Raw genomic sequence first — 21,038 nt, forward strand, 5'->3', positions numbered from 1 at the left:
GAATCTAGCAGGCTGGATGCTGATCTTTGCTCGGCTGGCTACTGGGAACAGCATACAGGACACTAAGCATGGCCTACAAAACAGGCAGTGGGTGTGTGGAACTCAGAGGCCACGAACTCCAGGCTTGCTGACTATGGAGCTGCTGCGAGCCTGTGAGTTAGCTGAGAGGTCCCATGGTGCCTGTTGTTCTTCTATCTCAGATAATGGCCCTTGGAATATTTACCTTTGGCTATGGCAAAAGGAAAGAAACCTTCTGTACCCTTGGGGCACAAAAGATCTCAAAAGACACATAAGGGTTGTTTGTAAACTTGAGGATGTTGTAAAAGGCAGAAGGCGAAATTCTGATGGCACTCCCTCCGTGAATGCACTAAAATGTGCAGATACAGCTCTCCAACACTGTCCCTGCTGAAGGTGCATCCTCCCCAGTGTACGCAGAATAAGAATAGGTGACCCGGGATGGCCAGACACACGCACAGCTGACAAAGGAAGGCCGAGGGCAGATTGTTAAAGATGACATTTTAATCTGTGCAGGCACATTTACATCACATAGGCTATGGCTCAACAGAAGCGTACTTTGTTTTTGTTTTTTAAGTTGGGGGCTTCTAAATCAGCCACCAGTTCAGAACAGCACAGAAAAATGAAAGTCAGAGTCTCAGTGTCTAACATTGGGCAGACGCACAGCCCACAGTGAAGAACAGTCACAGGTGGATAGGAGGAGGAGGCAGATGTTGTGTGGACGGAACACAGGGACACGGAGAAGCTCAGCAAAGCGCTTGCCATGCCTGTCCACTGAGTGACTGAAGCTGAGCATCCCTGGCAACCTCGAAAAGCAACACAGGTCTCAAGCGCATCAGCACCCCTTTTCCTCGTTCCTCTTCCACATGTCCACTTGGAAAGCCATAGTGAGAGGAAATCCAGTCGTTTCTGGATCTCCACTAATTAATTAGATTAACATGATTAATTTAGTAATATTCTGTGCTGTTTGAGATTCATTCCTGTCCTAAAGATCATCCCAGCTAACACCAGGGCTGCTGTGGGGTCACTGGCCCTTAGCAGGTTCCTTCCATTCATCCAGGGAGTGGGGATCATGGCTCGGGTTGCTCCATGGGTAAGGCTGCCCCACCCCTCCACTCTGGGTCATTGGGAATTCCTGGAGGTAGCAGTTCACTGCCGTATAGGGAATGGGGTCACAGGCAGGACACCCTGGCTTTCAGACCCTGCTCAGGCCTTTCAGGGGCTCTGTCTGGTACGGGAGGAAACTCCTAGGAGCGATTCTTGGAGTAGCAAAAAAAAAAAAAAAAAAGCGATGGAATAGTCACACTGTTTCTCATGTTCTCAGTCCTAATTCAATTCTTCTTAGAAGTACAACTGAGGGTTGTTTCATCTGGGAGGTGCTAACATTTAGCTCAAGTTAGGGAACAAAACCAAGAAGCAATCACCAGGAGCATTAGGGAACGTTGGGTTTTGCTTTAGAAATCACTTCTTTACAATGCTCAGCAGTGGGCTGTGATCAGGATGTTATTCTCTACAGCCAGATGCAGTGATTGTTTCTCCTGGTGCCATGGTCCTAACCCAGGCCTTCGTGCATGCTCGGAAGACCTTCTCCTGCGGAGGGACAGACCCAGGCCAACGTTTCATTTCTTCTTTAACTTGAAACACATTGCGTGCCACTTATCTGACTGGCACTGGAAATCTACCTAACCTCACATTGCACCAGAACTAGCACATCCCAGTTCCGAAAGCCAGCAGGACTCGGGAAGAGGCTCAACGAGAATAAAAACGAGGAATTGGTACTTCTGAGATCGGAAGCATTCCTATCCCCACCTTAGTGTTTAAAGATGCTAAACAGTCCACATCACCCCGGAGCACACCTGCTGGCCCTGCTGGCCTTTAGAAACCATTTCCGAAAGCTGCTCTTTTGGAGGGTGCCGGCAAGATCCAGAAGAAGGAGCCAGGTGAAGGAAGAGAATCCATCGCACATCAGGTCCTCAATACAGACAGATAAAAGGCTGAAGCTGGGGGGTGTGTGCGGTCCCTGACCCTGGCTGAGGTGACAGTCTGGAACAGAGTCCAGTCACCTCATTTTCGCTATGTCTGACCCATTCAACGCCCTGAAAGTCAGGGCAAGTGCTTTGAATTAAACAGTAACTAAACATGAGCAGACTACCACAAATAACAAGTGAGAACTTCAGAGATAAGAGTTGGATAAAAGAAGTAGGTTTTGATTCTTTAAAAAAAAATATGGTTGCTCTTAGTATATAGGCACTGTAACAGCCATGTCGAAAATTCTGGAGAACCATAAATGCTGGTTTTGGGTTCAGCTCCTGCTTCTCTGCACAAACTTAGTTGTTGCTTCAGTCTCTATCACCTATTTCCATCTGTCTGTCTTTCCCAAGACGTCAGGTCCTTTGAGCCAGCTTGCTATCATCATGATGACCACTAGATGGCCTCCGGTTTCAGGAGTTGAAAACAATGCTTTCTAAAGCCCACATCCTTCTTGATTCTACCCAATGGCACCAGTAAGACATCCAAAGAGATCCTTCCAGATTTCATTTGCATCAGTACAGTGTAGTTACGTGACACACACATTTACATGAATTACACTTTGCACACAATTGAAATATGAAGATGGGAAAGAGTGAGACATCAGTAATGTTTTAAGTAGCTAGGCAACTCCTGCTGGCCATGTCACAGTGAGTATAATGTGGGGACATTAGTGTACCTGAACTTGACCTCTGGGATCTGTAAGCATCCTGTTGCTTTAAATGTAATTCTAGTTTGTGGTCATGTGTGAATTGTTCCATATTTTAGCTGGCCAATATGAAAAGTAAGGGACCAGACAAAACAAAGCAAAACAAAACAAAAAGTAACACGTTTCATGACAGAAAAGCAACGGGCTGGCTAAGTTTTCCTTTCCTTGCGCCATGTGCAGTTAGGAGTTTCTCAAGGGGAAGTTTCACCAGCTTCCAATTTTAACATGCAAGGTGACTCTCCTGTGAGGTATGACGTCACTGAACTGTTAGAAGCAAACTTGCCATCATTGGGGCAGCACTCTCTGACCCTCTCCAGAAGCAGGTCTCTGACAATCCTGAGGAAAATCGGTGCTCAAGGGACAGGCATACCAGAGATTGGCAAATAGATTCGAATATTGTACAACTGCCATGCTGAAAATATCACAGCTTGCAGCATTTACTAAACTTCTGCTTAGTGCTTATTAAACTTCTGCTCGGTACTCCTTCTATCAGTACCAAGTTCAACTGAGCAAGGCCATATCCCTGAAGAGAAGTTGAGAGGCCATGTGCACAATAGGTCCTTGCTAACAGATGTTGTGTCAACAAAGGTACCCCCTGCAAGGTCCTAAGAGTCTACTCCGAATCTGACCTCCATATTTATTATTGATGGAATATTCTATTCCTGTCTAACCAGGCCTTGGAATTCTGGCCTCTGTGTGATATTCTCTAGCCCTGAAGAGGCTCACTGCATACAGTGTCCATTTTCACAATGTCATCAAAAAGAATGAAAAAATAAATCTACACTGAAATATTCATCTGAAAATGAAAATAAAGGTTGTTTAGAACAGTAACTGTGGCATTAACAGACTAAAGGCTGACAGAACTCTCTACCTTCCAGCAGTGACCTAAAACAGAGGAGGAAGTTCAATGACTGTTCAATGACTGGCTTAAGGTCACAGGCTCAATGTGGAGCAGTCAGATCTGAGGAGCTCAGAACCAGGGCTCCCTTCACTGTAGAGTGTTGCCACCTTGGAAGGATATTCATTCACATTCTCTAAGTCATGAGGTGTGGAGAGGTAAGGACTGCTGTTAGCTCTTCTGGATGCAATAAGGAGAAGTTTCTGGCCAGGTGCCGAGAACTGTCCCCCGAAGATGACGAAGCTTCACAGATTGTTATTCTGGCCATTTTCTTCTTCTGGGTTGTTTTTGGCTTGTTCCAAGGCTAGATTTGCTTGTCTTTGATTAAAGTCTCTTTTTACTCTTAAAGAAGAGAGAGAGAGAGATTGTTCATTCAAAGGAAAAATGAACTTAAACTTTTGAAACAATAGCATATAATTGAATAATTTTTTACTATTTTAAAACTTAATTAAAATATAATCACGTCATTTCTCACTCCCTTTCCTCCGTCCCACCCCTTGTTTGTCTGACCCAGGCCCCTCCCAAATTCACTCCCTCCTCCTCTTTAACAACTGAAGCTGGAAGTAAAAATGAATAAATACATAAATACAACCTGCTGAGTCCATTCAGGGTTGCCTCAATTTATAAAGAGGTAAGAGCTGAAAAAAAATCTTAAAAATCATGTGTTGGGTTGTCAAAATGGCTCAGGGGGTAGAGGCGCTTTCCAACAGGCCTGACACCCTGAGTTTAATCCCTGGGACCCACAAGTGGAAAGAGAGAAATGGCTCTTGCAACTTGTCCAATGACTGCCCCCCTGTCCCCCCAAACATTAAAATGAAACATTTTTAAACTGTCACTGTGATTACAATCCAGTTTCCCTAAGTAAAACTATGACACTAGGGTTATTTATCAGAAAAAAAAAAAACACTGGCAGAAAAAAAGGCTTTAGAAATTTCAAAATTTTTATCCTATATTTGCATAATTTTAGAATCAGAAAAATTAGAGCTTAAAATCGATCAAATCTCTGCAAATGAAATCTGCCTAAATAGCATCATTTCAAGCTGCTGGACTTCACCCCATTACTCACTTTTCTCTGTTGAAAATGATAAATTCCTTCTGAACGGCATCAAGGTGCTCTTGAAGAAGACAGGTCTTCAAGGTGAGCACAACAAAGAAACAGAAGGATGCTTAGATGACACACAGGGACCACAAATAGCCAATGACCTCTATTTGGTGAACAACCTGGATCGAATCCACAAGTGCAGATTGGTCATAGTTTTACTGCTTGCTGTGGGACAATGGTCTTTTTTCCTGTCACTTGTATTATTTTTAATCAAATTCTGATTGGCCAGTAGTTAAGTAGGAAGTATAGGTGTGACAACCAGGCAGGAAGTAGAGGTGGGGCAGTGAGAACAGGAGAATTCTGGAAAGAGGAAAGCTTGGTCTGCAGTCGTGACCCAGATGCAGAGGAAGCAAGGTGTGACTGCCTCTCTGAATGAGGTAATGAGCCATGTGGCTAACATAGACAAGAATAATGGGCTAATAGAAGTGATAAGCGTTAATAAGAAGTCTGAGCTACTGGGCCAATCAGTTTGTAATTAATGTAAACCCCTGTATGTTTCTTTGGGACTTAGTGACTGTGGGAACAGGGCAGGAGAGAAACCTCTGTCAACAACTGCTAACACAGTAGTGGTTAACCCACCGTCCGTGCCCCTGTCAGGGAGTCCTGTACATGCCCCTTCAGCAGCCTGTACCACACCTTTCGGGAGACATGATGGGAAATTAAGATGATGTCCTTCAAAGCCTGGGGACCCATGTTCTGGTGCTGCTTGGTGCTTGTCAACAAGAAGGTACAGACAGTCTAGGGGCCATGGCAGCTGTGCCTATCTCATTACCATAAACCCCTAACACCAGGGAAAAGCAGGCTTCCAGATGACCTCCCCACAGCAGCTCTGGAATGAACTGCCCTTACCTGGCTTGAGGGGGAACCCACCTACCTGAGAGGAGTCGCATTTCCTCATCTCCTTCTCTTTTTTGGCCAGGCGCTTCTTTTTCTTATGAAGAGGTTTGGATTCCAAAATCATTTCTTCCAGTTCAAAAGTAGGGTCACAATTGAGCCTGCCTTTCTGTAAAGAGGAAAGCATGGCTCAGTCCTTAGAGGCTTGCATCATTCCTAAGACTGTATAAACCTAATACAGAGAACAGTACTTAGTCCTAAGGGGAACAGTTCAAGCATAAAAACTTGAATGGCCGCTGAGGTTTTATAGCACTGACTGCCAGCCTTGTCATTTATAGTCTTTGATTGTATAGTTTATTTATTTTCATATGCTTCTAACTATCCCTCAGTGAGTAATGGAGGAGACCATATTAAAATAATATTTCTAAGGTTTGAGCTCTTGGGTTCCTTAGTTTGTTCCAATGACCGCATAGATCAGAACCATGGCCATTGCTTGTTCAGCTGCCAAGGTCACCAACCAACTTTCAACATCAGGATTTCTGAACATGAGGCCAAGAATTTGCCACTTGCCAGGTTCTTCAAATGAGTTAGGTTATCAGAAAGACCCACGATCTATAAGGTGGAGCCTCTCACAAGAATCAGGAGTGGCTAACAGAAGGGAGTTTGTGTTTGCATCAGGTGCTATCCAAGGTCCCACATACTTACCTCAGTATGCACCCAAGTACAAATGTCTCCCCGCTTTCCTGTTGCTCACGAAGGTAGACACTTATACTCTTGAATGTTGCCTCCCCGCTCCCTCCTTTCTTCTACAGGGCTTTTACTTGACAAACTCACTGGACATCTTATCCAGCCGTTCAGTGCAACACATGTGCACTGAACATGTGTTCGTGTCCCCATAACAAGTGCCTCACTTGGACTTGAACAGAAAATTCAAGAGCCTGTGGGAGCACATCATTCTTGCCAATGTTTCTCTGCCCAGTGGTACAACTCACATCCAAGACAGAGAGGAGAGAGAAGCATTAGGAGTAGCCCTGCCTAAGCTTAATCCAGCCGTGTGCAGTGGGACACAGAGACACTTGTTTGGTACTCACCCCATGGGAGTTATCTCTCTGCAATTACTAGCTCTTAAAACTATGGTCAATACAGTAAATCTTAGAAAAGAAGAGGAATGATCCTGGGGGTGAAGTTTCCCACTAAGCAACTCACAGATTTCCAAGGACAGCAAAGATTACTTCCTTGCAAGAAGAAAAGAGATTGCTCTTTTCAACCAGCATATTTCTGGAAATAACTATTTGGGAGACTAGAACCTCTTACAGCACAAATCATGGCTACAACCTAGAAGCCCAGACATCAACTCCCTAGATTGGAACCCCAGTTTAGCTTCTGGCCAGTTGTGTGATTTGGGGGGGGGGGGTGTCAATTTACTCCATGTATCTCTCTGTTTTCTCCACTGTAAAACTAGTCCTGGGGCATTTTTCCATTCCTGGTGGGATCATCAAATAAGGCCCTGCATGAACTTGTACACAGAGTAATGTGGACAGAGGGTGGGAGCTATTAGGGCTTGTTAGACTGGACTTACAGTTGGAACGAAGCCTGGAATGAGCCTCTTCTGAAGCACTGCATCCCAGTTCATGTCACTCATGTAAGGGAAACTCTGAATGTCAGTCAAGTGGGAAAATCGTTGGTCTGGATTAGGTTCAAGTAGCTGCCAATGAAATACAAACATCATTGTCACAAGGAAGACCAGATAGGTGAACCCCAAAATTTCCCCCTAAGTGTTCTGCACGAAGCATCCAAAGGGAGTTCCTTGCAGCAGAGATCAAGCAAGCGGTTTGACAAGACAGTGACCTCCTTCTCCTACCCACATGCAAATCCTGTGGAGAGTGCATGCTTTGGAATGACACTAGAAGTAGTGCTTGTTACATGATGAGTCAAATGGATTGTCCCTGGAATCCAATAGAACTTCCCTTCCTGACTCTCCTGCTAGGCAAGACAGATTTCTAAATCTTAGCTTACCAAGCTCAAATCATGAAAAACAGTATGAAGTAAACATGGCTTTACAGAGCTGAGACCTGAAGCTGTGTCTACAAATGATGTAAAATGGGTAGCAACCTTTTTTTCTTTGTATTGTTGCACCAGTTTATGACCCATTGAAGCCAATATGTGATTTTACTGTACTGGGCTCACATGCAACTCCAGACCACATACAACATAGGACTTCAACTCAACAGTAGCTAAATAAGCTCATTCACTGCTCAAGGAGACACATCCATTGACAACGTGGCAATGTAGTATTGACAGAGCAGTGTCAAAATGCTTCTCTTGGTTTCTGTACTTACAATGGAGTTGTAGAAAGCAATGTATGGGCCATTGTCAGTCAGAAAATCACGTGAAGTTGTATTGATCTCATAAAACTATGAGAAGGTGCTAGAAGAGCTAAGGTGTGAAGCAGTGATCCAGGAGAGACTATCACATGTAAAACCTCGTGGTGATATTATCTAAGGAATTGGAGGAGAAGGCAAAACAACCAAACCAACCAAAGGGCGGCCAGATTCACAAAGTTTGAGAGGCTATTTGTAACTGGTATAATACACAATTTCGTTTGATCTTTATTTGAAGACCAATAAGAAGTCGCTGAAATATGGGGAAGAGAAGAAAAGAGAGTGGAGTGGCAGAAGCAGGCAACGAATCTGCAAGGATTTGATAGCAGCTGAACTAGAGCAAAGCCTCGGAGATGATGGGCCATTAAAGTGACAGTGGTGATTGAAAGTGTAAATTAGGATCAGATGATGGACCAGATATGGAGATGATGACTGAGCCCTCATGAAGGGACCAGCCACTGGGAAAGAGAACACTGAAAGAGACCCACGGAATCCAAGGAGATTAAGAATTACACTTTGGACACATTGAGTTTGACAAGGCCTTGAAATATCCAGAGGCACCCATTGGTTGAACTAAGAAAGCCATATACATGAAAATGATTAGTCACAAGACCCATTCTACAAATGTGTGTTTTGCTGACCACATCTAGACTTCTAACCTTATACCAGGCTGTACACTTCCTTTCTTGACTTCCTTCCAATGTCCTTTTTCCTGTCTCACCTTTTTCAGAAGGGATACCATCTCTTGTGACCAAGCAGAAGGGTAAGTTACAATTGCCGTCTCAAACATGTTCACAATTTCCTTGCTGGAAGTACTGGAGCGGATATGGTATGGTCTCTTAAGGGAGAAAAAGAGAAAGAGCCTTCATTTTTACAGGTCAAAGGTGGGAAAACGCGTGAAAGTGTTTACAAGGTAAACTTTGAAATAATAAAACCTCAACAAGAACCCCTTTGAGTTGATTGACAGGTAGCCATATTGGGTACATGGTCAAGTGCTGTCAGAATTTCTACGGATTTTTAAAGAAATGTCACGGACTTTAGTTTTTCATCAAAATATCCTAAGTTTTAAGAACTTGTTATTTTACAGATCGAAACAAAATATTTCAGTGGATTGAACCAGTCTCTGAGGTACTGATTTCAAAGTGTTTTGTTCATAGCTTTTAGGCATATTTATATAAAAAGTGAATAATGAAGAGAAAAACTTCAAATTATTACATAAGGTTGATTACAAACAGATCAGAATTTTCCCACAGCCTTATCTGAAATATGACAAAAACTAGGTGGTGTGGCATGTGTTGTAATCCCAGGACTTGGGAGATAGAGGCAGAAAGATCAGGAATTTAAGACAGGTTTCAGCTACATAGTGAGTTTAAACCAAGCCCATGCTACCTGAGAGAGATGCTTTTAAACAAATAAACAACAACAAAAATGTAAAAAATTAAACATAACGATAAGGTTAAGGACAGAAAATTGCTTAGAAATATCAGTTTCATTGTCTAATACTCTGCTTCCATGAAGTTTGTTGTGGGGAACTTTATGCTGGGATAAAAGGTTAAACAAACAAACAAAACCTTTTCCAGAACAATCATTGTCATCTATTGTTTTGGCTTGAATAAAAGAAATTAAAATCAAAATGAAGTTTGTATGAAAATCTCATTTGGAAACATGTTACTATAATCTACTCTAAAATTTAAAAAAAATTTTCTTAACTAAAAGACAAGCTGCTGATTATTTTACATCTGTCCACTAGAGGGCAGACGTTACGATCGTTAACTTCTATACTGGGTTTTTCTGTCTTCTAGGAAAACTGTAAGCAACTTAAAACCAGCGTCGATATTATGTGCACAGGGACAGGACTTCCACATTAGATTAATCACAGGACAGTTAATGTGTGTGCACACATTTATCACATGATTGGTCTTTCCCAGATGTTTAAGTAATCGCTGATGGACAAACCAATTTGGAGAAAGAAGAAATGTTTGTTTTTTCCAGTAGTCAATTAAAAGGTTTTACAATGTAATCACGGGTTAGAGTTGGAGGTCAGAGGCTTTGAATGCCAAACCAGGTCATTCATTTTCTGTCCCTCAGTTCCTTCATGTATAAGATGGAGCTACTTCACCAGTAAAATGAACCACTGGGAGAGGCTGCTGGGGAAAATGGGGGCAGGAATACAGGGAAAGTTCTCTGTGGCATGACTTGTGTCATGTGACCAGCTGACACACGAAGAACCACAAAAAAGAGGGGAATTAGAGATGAAAATTGTTTAGCAATAAAGAAGCAGAAACTGAAAACTTGCAAGTTTGGACTCTATTCACAGTATAAAACACTGCAAACAAAACAAAACAAAGCCAAGAAAAGAAAAAAAATTAAAAAAGGACAAAATACAAGCTCATGGGGATGTTGCTTATTTTGAAGAGAACATAAAGGATAAGGCTGAACAACTAATTGATAAGGAAATGCTGCTTGTGAGTCACGGGCTTCCAAAGGCAGAGGCGATTATGCCGGCAGAGACAATCTCTTGGAGGTAAAGGGGACAGACAATGGGCTAGATGGAAGGGAAGGTGACAGACAACTGAACATCTTCTGTTCCGTCTTTACGGTCAAAGAGAACTGGTTGGACTGCTGCTTTGAACTTGGGACCCCTTCTGGTTTTCTTTTTCGTCTCTTCTTGGGTGGGACTGTCTAATTTATGTCTCTGCCCTTCATCATAGCTTGAAAGCATGTGATTTGTCCAGCTTTCTAGGTTCCCAGGTGCATGGGAATTCTGCTCCGGGAGGAAACATGTCCTGGGTCCCATCCACAATGGATCTGGATGGTATTCAGATGAGTCTTGGGACTCAAGAGATGATGCCGGGGGGAGAAAATGTTATTGCTAGTGGAATTTATTGAGTGTACGCTCCATATGAGGAGGACGTGGGTTTCGGAGAACCCAGAGAGAAAGGCCATGGTCTGGGTGTGTTCCTTATACAGTCTTATGTTGGAGTGCTAACCCTCAACAAGATGGTATTTAAAGACAGGAACTGTGGCACAGTTTGAGACAGAATGTGTCCTAAAGGCAGAGACTGACATTTTAAGATTAAATGACCTTTCTCTCTCCCCTTTGCCTTCTTGTGCTCTCCACATCTTTACTCGCCCCCCCCCCCATCTCTCCACCCCTTCCATTCTCTGTGTTGTTAGGACACCAGAGCCCTGCGTTTCTGACTCTCTGACTTGGACTTCCAGCCTCTATGAGCTGTAAGAAAATAAATACTCTATGCTACCAGGTTCACAGTACACTATTTTGGTAGGCTGGGCTAACTACGATAAAACTTTGCGGGGTATCTGAATTCCGTATTAATTTGTAGTAATTGCGTAAAATATAATTTTTACTATTTTTCTCTGAACCTTTTTCTAGGGAAGAGTTTCTCGCTTGAGAAATATTTTCACTGAAAAGGCCACTACTCCAGCTTGCTAGGGAACTCATACCCAGCAGCCACGTCAGACATGGGACCGAAAAGACAGGGCGCAGGTTGTCTGGTGCCAACAACTCTCAGGTTGATGGAGAGGTGTGTTTGAATGAAAGCCCTGTCCAGTGACTAAAAATGATTTTCTTTAAACGCACACGTAGATTTACCCAAGAGAGTGAGGCCTATTGATTTCATTTTATCAGTTTTTGATATCCATATTATTAACTTAACTGTAGAATTAATATTAACTGACAGATTCAGCAGCACATAGAGAACACTGAATTCATCTGTGCAGAGGTCTCAAGAGGTATTGTTAACACCAGACAGCATAGGTGTTTTCTGATTTCAAATAAACTGCTTGGTTCTTAGCAAATAATGCATTCTTGCATTCTGAAACAGAACCTGAAGGGGCTGGGGAGGTAGCTTAGTGATTAAGAGCCTGATTGCTTGCAAAGGACCTGGGTTTAGATTCCAGCACCCACATCAAGGTGGCTCACAGGCACATGTAACTCCAATTTCGAAGCATCCAATGCCCTTTCCTGGCCTCTGTAGGCACTGCACACACGTGGGGTACATAACACACACTCGGGCACACATACATAGACATACAGAAGCAGATCTTGAAAACATTGTTTTTCTAGAATAATACGAAACGAGAACATGTGGTTCAACTGTACCCGGCCTCTTAGCAGCTCGTAAGCTGTCACCCCCAGGGACCACCAGTCAACAGCGAAGGAGTAGCCTGTTTCCTTCCTGGAGCCGAACATCTCAGGAGCTGCAAAACACGGAAAAGGTTAGTTTTGCTCCCTGAGATGCCAATCAATCTATTTCCCCAACACATTCCTCCCAAGAAGAATCAGCAAGCCTGGAAGGTGTAAACACTCCCACAGTTGTTTATTATTCAGTGGTGGATTGCTCGCAGCAGGCAGCACTTTCTAATTTCTTAGCTCGCCCAGCAGTCCCGTTCATCAGCTAACACAAGCAGACATGCGCAGACCTTAGTGGACAAACTCTTTTCTTCTTTAGAACCTTTACACTGTCTTCATCTGCAAAGTCTACATTAAAGGAGCTGAATTTATTTAGCAATCTCAAACAATGCTTAGAGTTGGAGGAAGACATGCATTGACTTGGGGACACCTGGCAGCATCAAGGGGGTGAATGCAGCTTTCTTCTATGCATGAGAACAGGGGGGAAAGGAGAGAGGGCACTCAATGAAGTATAACACTTTGCAATAACCATGGGAGGTTTCTACTTTATAACTCTAGTTCTCTGAATTGACTGTACTGGAAAGCAGAGTCAGCATCAATTGAACCTTAGAGGTGAGCCCTCAGGCCGTCTCTATGCACTTAGTTATACATTTCTAAGACTATACTTGATTCCTAATGTTTAGGTCAGGGGACATGAAGGACCGAGCAAGGACAGCTATGGGGCTGCTGCTCACTAAGTTACACACTGTCTAGTCAAGAACCTAGCACTCAGAGTCAGTAGATAGAAACTTATCAAACAGATGAGTGAACACGGAAGCCACCAGACTTGTGACCATTATCTCTGTGCCTGTGCTGGGTTCAAAGGCTGCCCCTACTATTTACGGTGTTCATGAGCAAATCAGTGGGCACAGCGTAATTCCTGCCCCAGCAAGATCAGAACACTAAAAATAATTCTTTTTATCAGTTTAGAAATTAAATGAGTTCATGCCTGTCCAAAGGTCAACACAGTGTCTGGCATTTGCAAAACAATCAAAACAAAGAATCAGAAGCAAATGACCATAACAGTCGAGGAGTTTACCTAGTTCAAAGCTACAAAGAGTTGATGCCACACCTCCTGCAGTAAGGTACTGACTGGGCAAAGGAAATCCTGAGGACATTGCCTGTTTATACAAACCTGTTTACCTGTGAGCTTGAATTCTAGCTAGATTTTTGTGGACAGCTTCCCATTCCAAGGGTAGCATATAGACATCCTGATGCTCAGGACTGGCTCTAAGGGCTCTATGCTGGAGAACTAAGTGGGTCTCATGCCCTGGTGAATTCATGTTTCACGGATCACAGTGTCCTTTCTTCAAGTTCAAAGTCCCAGTGGAACTGGGGAGACAATGGCCCTGACCCCTCAGTGTTCCTATTCCTGGATAGAATGAACTGTAGGTTTGTGTTCCTTCTTCAGGATCGTACCACAAATCATCTCTCAGGAGACAGGTGTCAAACACTGCACTTAAGAGGACATCCGGGCATTCAGAAGCATGGCAGAGACCATGTTGTTAGGAAACACCAAACAAAGTAAATATTACACTACCAAAGCCCTGGACTCTCTCATATCAAACCATCCTTGGAGGAGGCATGACTGTTCTTTTTTATATTCAAGTGTATGAGCACATGTCTGCCATTTGCTCTGCTTTCAAACATGAAGGCATCTGTATATGTGCTCCTTCACTAAACCAGCATTCATGTTGTGCTAAGCCCTGAGGTAGCGCGATGGACATTTAAGAAGAGAAACCATGACAACACACAAAAGTGCTGGGACATTTTAGGCCTTCAAGCAGGCAGGTGGCAATGGGAGATGCTGAGGGCCTTTTTCTGATTCCTTGCTCTGATTTCCTGACTCCCTTTGCTCCTGAGAGAAGCCCAACAGAACTGGGAAAGCATTGCTTTCCCTCCGAATAGACAAGAGGTCTTTTGTTTGGAACTTTTTTCCTTTTTAAAGAGTTTTTCAATATACACATTCAGAAAGCATCTGAAACAGAAAAGAAACAAAGGACTATTTAGAGGCCAGTGCCCCTGTAACCATCGTCCCCATCAAGAAGCACAGTCTTGCTCCCACCACTACAACTAACCTTCCCACTCTGCTTAGAACTCACCACCCTGAATTTTCATTGAATAATGTTGATTTTTATAATGGCACATGAATTTCTAAGCAACAGATTAATTTTGTCTATATGATATATATTTCCCTGGGGCTACGAATTAATGAAATGAGGGACTGCAAAACCATTTACTTAATTTGTTTCAAGCAATTACAATAAAGCCAACAAAGTAAAAGAGAGAGAGAAAGTGAAGGAACACATCCTACCAAGTCATTTGCATGACACCTTTTCAGCCCAAAAATAGTTGTTTGTGATTGATCCAAACTGCTAGGCAATTTAGTTTGTTGAACTTAGCACTACATGGATACATGGTGATTTACGTACCTGCCCTCTTGTGGATAGCTGTTGGAGCTATTTTACATTTGGGAGTATAGCAAACAATGTTGCCTGGACCACTCCTGTGCTGCTGTATTCCTGTATCACTGGTGGTGTTGTCAGGAGCAGATGGGCTGGAGATAGGGCTGTGCATTTCACATACCCATCAAAGGGCTGTGCTGCTCATACCGAGACCAGCAGCCAAAGCCCCCTTTGCTCAACACTCTTTTCCACACTTGGGGTTATTACTGACTTGTCGCACGTGCCATTTTATCTCATTGCAATTTCAAATGAATTTCCATTGAAATTCATTGTAGGCTTGCTACAATTCATATGCTTAATTGGGTATTTGATGATGGTCAGATTTAGAGTTTAAAGCCTAGGCATCAGGTTTTTGTCAGAAAGGGTCCCCCCCCAAATAGTTCTATAATATAATAAAAAAATTCAGATATGACCTCAAAAAGTGTGCAAATGATGCGCTTTGGAAAAAGAACAGAAAAACATCTTATATCCCGTATATTATAAAGCTATGGCAATTAATACTGAAAACCCCAGAGTACAGATATTAGTATCTGAAGTTATTTAGATGATGAGGAATGATTTTCAAATAAGCATTGGAGGGTTGTGATTTTACACAGAATTTCCAAATAATTAATAACCTAACAAAAATGGCATAAGACTTATTAGATATACGTCCAGTGAATGTAGTATAGAATTGGTAATAAGTAAAAATGAATAAAATAATAAAGTACTAAGTAGACAAATCTAAGATCTGGAATAAGAAGATCTAGCTAAGAATTGCATCCAGGACAGAAACCCTAAAGCAGGTCCACATGCAAACTTGAAAGACTGAACACATGCTTCACATGAGCCAGGCCCTGGGCGTGAATCCCAGCCCTCCACACAAACGTGAGTAGTTAGAGCTTATAAATGAGGAGCTCATTGTGTATGCGTGCAATCCCAGCATTCAGGAGACAAACAAGGAGACTCCTGCTTGTTTAAAGTCTGAGCTACATTGAAAGTTCTGGACCAGCCAGAGCAACACGGCAAGACTCGGCCCCCAAACCTGAATCTCACAACCAACAAATTAAGGAGACAAAGAACTCGTGCACACCACAAATACCGCACACTAGGAGCTAGAAATCATGTCCCCGATACATACAGGCAGGTATTATTTAAGTAATCACTAAGAAGCACAAAGTAGGGAAGAAAAACGGGATCAATAAGAAAATAAGCAGAGTCTATGGACAGGCAATATATATAGTCACAGAGATGGGTTCTGACGTGACAGTGAGGTCTGCTTCTCCTGGTATTTGGGAGGTTGGGGTCTTGATAACTGGGCACGGGTGAGGATGCAGGGAAGTATGTGTGTTACGCTCTTCCAGCATGAGTAGAAACCAGCCTTCAGGGAGAGACATTGGCATGTGTGCTTTGTAAGCAGGAATTCTTTTTTGCAGTGGTAATTTTAGCTAATAGGTAAAACTTGTATGTTTATTGAGTACAGTATATTTAAATATATAGTGTGAATGAATCAATTGAAGCAACTATGAATTACAACACACATTTGCCTTTGTGTGTGTGTGTGTGTGTGTGTGTGTGTGTGTACAGGCATGGGCACATTCCATTCCATGATGTGAATGTCATGGTCAGAGGACAGCTTGTAGAAGTCACTTCTTTCTTTCAACTCTGTGGGTTCCAAGGATCTGACTCAGGTCATCAGCTTGGCAGTGGGCCACTTTCCCTGATGAGCCATCTTGATGGCCCTTACTCTTGTTTAGATTGATAAAAACCCAAGTTACGCTCGATGATACTCAAGGGTAGAAGACATTATTTTATGACAATATTCATGACAAGAAATAATCAAGTTGATGGAAATGATTCTACTACCAAGAACCAAGATATCTATGACAAAAGGACAGTTCACAGTGAGAAGCAACCAAGTATTCAACAGCAGAGGAAACTACACACACCACAGCGGGGCCCTCTCGTCTGCAGCACATGGTGCAGAACGTGGGCTTTATGTCCTGACACAGGAAAATGAGCAGAGTTCGTTGTCGGACAAGGCTCAGGCTAAGTGGGCAGGGGGAAGAGGGTACCGTTTCCAGGAGAGGTGTGTGGACTGCTTGGACCCATGGCTATCAGACAGCTTAGAGCAGTGCTTCTCGACTTTCCCAATGCTGTAACCCTGTGGTGATATTTTGTTTGTGCTCTAACATGCTAAACTTGCCTGAGGATCAGAGTGTGGAGCTGGCCACTAGTCAGCCATAGAGGCCAGACAGGAGGGGCACACATCTTTAATCCCAGCACTGGGGAGGCAGAGGCAGAGGGATCTCTACAAGGTCAAGGCCACTGTGGGCTACACTAGATTGATTTAGTCTCAAAGAGAAAGAAGGCCAGGGATGGTGGTGGCTCACACCTTTAATCCCAGTACTTGGGAGTCACAAGCCTTTAATCCTAATACTAGGGAGGTAAAGACAGGAAGGGATATGGCTGGGTGGAGAGAGGAATATATGGCGGGAGCTTAAGGCATTCAGTCTGGGGATTTCTGGAGACAGGATCTTGCCCCCTCTGTTTCTCTGATCTTTCAGCATTTACCCTGATATCTAACTCTGGGTTTTTATTATTAAGACCAATTAGAATTCACATTATACAACCCTCTAATACAATTTCCCATGTTGTGGTGACCCCCCCCACACACACACATAAGATTATTCTAATTGCTACTTCCTGTCATTTTGCTACTGTTGTGAATCATAATGTAAATATCTGATATGCAGAATGTCTGATAAATGACTCCCATCAAAGGGTCATTAGATCCCTCTCCCTAAAGAGGTTGTAACCCACAGGCTGAGAACTGTTCACTAAGACCATGCTTTTAATCCTTCCTTGGACCTGTGTCCTGACTGTTGAGATTGCTCACCTCTAAAGTGGAAGCAGCCACAGTTATTGCCTTACTGAATTGTTTTTAGAGCGAGCGATCTAAAGCATGTTCTCAGAATGTACCCAGCGTGCTAGTGAATGTCAGTCATTACATCGTTATCAGCGCCATCTCCCCAAATGTTCCAGGCTCGATGCTTCTAGATTTGGATTTCATTTCATGCTCTGCCAATCACTTGTTCGGGGATATGATCATGCTATTTTCTCTCTGGGTTGGACTTCCTAATGTATGAATAAAAATCACAGTAAGATCTGTCTCATGGAGCTGTTTTAATGATATAATGAATATTAAAGACTTAACAAAACACCTGGGACATTATGGATGCTCACTACATGACAGCAATTGTTCATCAAAGAAATTTGGTCTAATCCACCTTCTAAAAGTGAAAAGGTAAATGTGTTTGTACACAGAAAAACATTCAAAAGGAATCTATAAACATCAATTGGTGCAGGAATTATTTTCTTCTTCGCTTGTCAGCATTCTGCACTTTTTTCTTAGTGGACTTTCGTGCTCTCTCTCACACACACACACACACACACGCACGGGCACGCACATTCACGTATGTACACACACACACACACACCCCTCCTCACATTCACGTACACACACACACACCTCCTCAGTATAAAGGAGAAAGCTTTAACTGGTGACCTTCTAAGTGATCTGGATTATACTCAGTTCTAAGATGGGGATGAAGGAGGAGCTAGAGCAGTGAGCTGGAACAGGAGGGCAGAAGGTAAGAGCTTATGAAGGACACGCCCCTCATCTTGTTGTTTCATCCTGGACTCTGTCTTCTCAGGTCTTTCTTCTTCTTTCTTTCCATCATTCCTTCTTTCCTTCCTTTCTTCCTACCTTCCTTTCTCTCTAGTTAATTGCTAGCATTCTACACCAGCACTATAAAGTAAGTGCTAGTAAATTACCAGTAGATAGAGTAAAAGAGAAGGCAGGCTTCTAGTCAGAATCCTTCATGAAAAGAGATATTTTTAAAAAAGACAAAAGTAGATGAAGATAAAGCCATAGGCTATGTCGTTCACACATTCTTTTGGAATTCAGTGGGAAACATTCCCAACATGATGGACAAACAGAACTAGTTCAGCTCCTGAAGGGCCAGGAGTGGAAATGACCCAGCACACACTTCACCCCTTGTGCCTCTCAATATCTGAAGCCAGACAAAGCTTGACATAAGTCTAAGATTTTCATCCCAAGATGACTAATTGTTACCATGAAGATCACATCAAATTGCTGAGTGTCTTTGCTTAACCACGATAAGTATAGCCAGCATCATAGGGCACTTTGGGAAACATGAATGACTAAATGGATGTAAAGTATCGGACACATTGTCTGGTCCACAGGAAGAGTTGGATAAATAAACACTAGCAATTGCCCGCTGGAAACATGAAAGCTGACAGTGCCTGGCCTCGTGTCTGGACTCCAATTTCCTAGTTCTATTCCATGAAGATGCCAGAAATGACAACTGTGAAAAAAATTAAATTATACAGATATTATACTTAAAAGGACTGGGGAGAGGAAAGTTGTGTTCCCAGTACTCTGTCACCATGGAAACCATCCCTAGAAACCCCAGATGCACACTTTATGATTTGGCGCCAAGAAAATAGCCTATAATATGGAAACCCAGGAAACCCAGAAAATAAACTGGACAGACCAGCAGGCTTGGATAGTCCCTTTTATAACTAGAGTGCCGTGGGTTTTAGGCAGAAAAATGGGCTGAATTGTGTGTCCATTATATTAGAAGCGACAAAAGAAATTTATTCCCCCACTGGCCATTGAAAGCCATGAAATCTGCAGTTGTTCAAATGTTACATAAAATAAGGCTTCTTTTTTCTTTAGAGAGAAGATCTTGTGATGGCCTTTCATGTAAGAGGGACCCCCGCCCCCTAATCATGTGGAGGAAAGAGAATGAAAAACTGGCAAGAAAAAATTGAAAGTGGTATTGTTCATTTCCTTGATTTTTTTTTCCAAGTTCAGACCTTTTCCTATGACATTCTCTGGCCACATCTAGCTGGTGACATTCACTCTGCCCCTTTCTGAATCCCTTCAGCATCAACAGCTTTAATATCCTAACTAATTAAGAGAGCTGGCCTAGAAGAGAGTGGGTTTCCTTCTCCTGTGTCTGCCAGTAACCCTGCATTGTTTAACGCCATGCTTTAACAAGTTGGTACCCCACCCCCACCCCATGGATAGCTTATCAATCATCAAGACCTAATCAAGTTTAATCCCTTTGCTTATTATAAGGCTTCAAACGTCTTAAAATCCAGTGTGCTGAATTCTGACAGCAGTCTCTCAGAGCTCAGTCACCCACCTCATCAGGCTGGATTTCCCCACCTCAGAGTAGGGATAGAGGACTGGGCTGGCTCTAACAACATCTTCATCTCTTGTTTCCTAGCAAGCACTGCTTGTGTTTAAACATGTAAAAGGGACCATGACATCCTACTGCAGCAATGATGAGTCCGTGACAGGGCTGGCAGAGCTTGTCAATTTAGCTTGCACAGCAGGGACCCAATGACTTTCTAAGCCTAATGATGACAGAGGATCTACCCTGGAGCAGTTAGCCTGTACTGCAACTGTTGGCATCTCCAGTGAGCCATGCAGACGTGAGTCTCCTTTGTAAGCTGTAACCCAGCATTGTTACCCCTGTGAAGCTGGACCACGAGTTTCACCTATCCCCTCCCCACCAAAAACAGTCAAGTTCTGTCTTCTACTGCTAATACTTGTCTCTACAGTCAACAAACCCTCATGAACAACTAGGATCAGTGAACTCAGGAAACAGCAAGTTCAGCAGACAGATACCTAACCCCAATCTGATTGCTAAGATCCTGTTATTATAATCAAATCAAGAATTAACAGATGATGAGTGATGTGAAATTCCCCTCTGTATACTGTGATATGTTTTATTATTATTTGGCCTATGGTAGGACCAAATATAGCCAGGCTAGAAGAGAAATAGAAAGAGAGGAGGTGAAGTCAAAAGGAGACACCATGTAGCTGCTGAAGGAACACCAGAACCTTGCCAGTAAACCACAACCTCATGGCAATACACCTATGAATAGAAATGGATTAATATAAGTTGTAAGAGCTAGCTAGTAATATGCCTGAGCCATTGGCCAAACAGTGTTGTAATTAATATGTTTTTTATGTGTTTATTTGGGTTTGGGCGGCCTGGAAATGAACCTGCAGTCTCCTTTTACAGATGAGAATCAACTCAAGTCTTTAGGGGTGATATGGAAAAGGCATGTATTTCACTACTGTGAGAATAACATGTCTGCTGATAAACAGAAAATCTCTAGATTTTTCCAGAGCAGATAGGGGTGCAGCAAGTTCTATGAAAACAGTATTTCTCTGCAGAGGAAAGCACTGACAATTGAAGATGGAATTTGGAGCTGATTTGTTGCTACAATTAAATGTAGATTTTATGGGCTATTTGACTCCTAGCCCTGCACTGTTAAATTCTTAATTGTCAAGACAAAAATCAGTTCCATATATCACTGTAAATGGAGGCA

General features: G+C 42.8%; 1 protein-coding gene across 1 annotated transcript in view; it reads right to left on the bottom strand.

The window, feature by feature from the left end:
* Window positions 1–3,613: 3,613 nt before the first annotated feature.
* LOC121453542 (serine/threonine-protein kinase 32A) overlaps window positions 3,614–21,038 on the bottom strand; it is a 109,857-nt gene continuing 92,432 nt past the window's right edge. The window contains exons 8-13 of the mRNA XM_041660409.1: window positions 12,091–12,188; window positions 8,689–8,805; window positions 7,166–7,291; window positions 5,627–5,755; window positions 4,717–4,781; window positions 3,614–3,992 (exon numbers count right to left, since the gene is read on the bottom strand). Of these exons, the coding sequence (XP_041516343.1) occupies window positions 3,896–3,992; window positions 4,717–4,781; window positions 5,627–5,755; window positions 7,166–7,291; window positions 8,689–8,805; window positions 12,091–12,188 (632 nt within the window). The 3' untranslated portion in view covers window positions 3,614–3,895. The remainder of the gene's footprint in view (window positions 3,993–4,716; window positions 4,782–5,626; window positions 5,756–7,165; window positions 7,292–8,688; window positions 8,806–12,090; window positions 12,189–21,038) is intronic.

This window comes from Microtus oregoni, unplaced genomic scaffold, assembly GCF_018167655.1.
Source record: "Microtus oregoni isolate MIOR12 unplaced genomic scaffold, Mior012 000011F_ref0000422, whole genome shotgun sequence".
NCBI classification, from domain to species: domain Eukaryota; kingdom Metazoa; phylum Chordata; class Mammalia; order Rodentia; family Cricetidae; genus Microtus; species Microtus oregoni.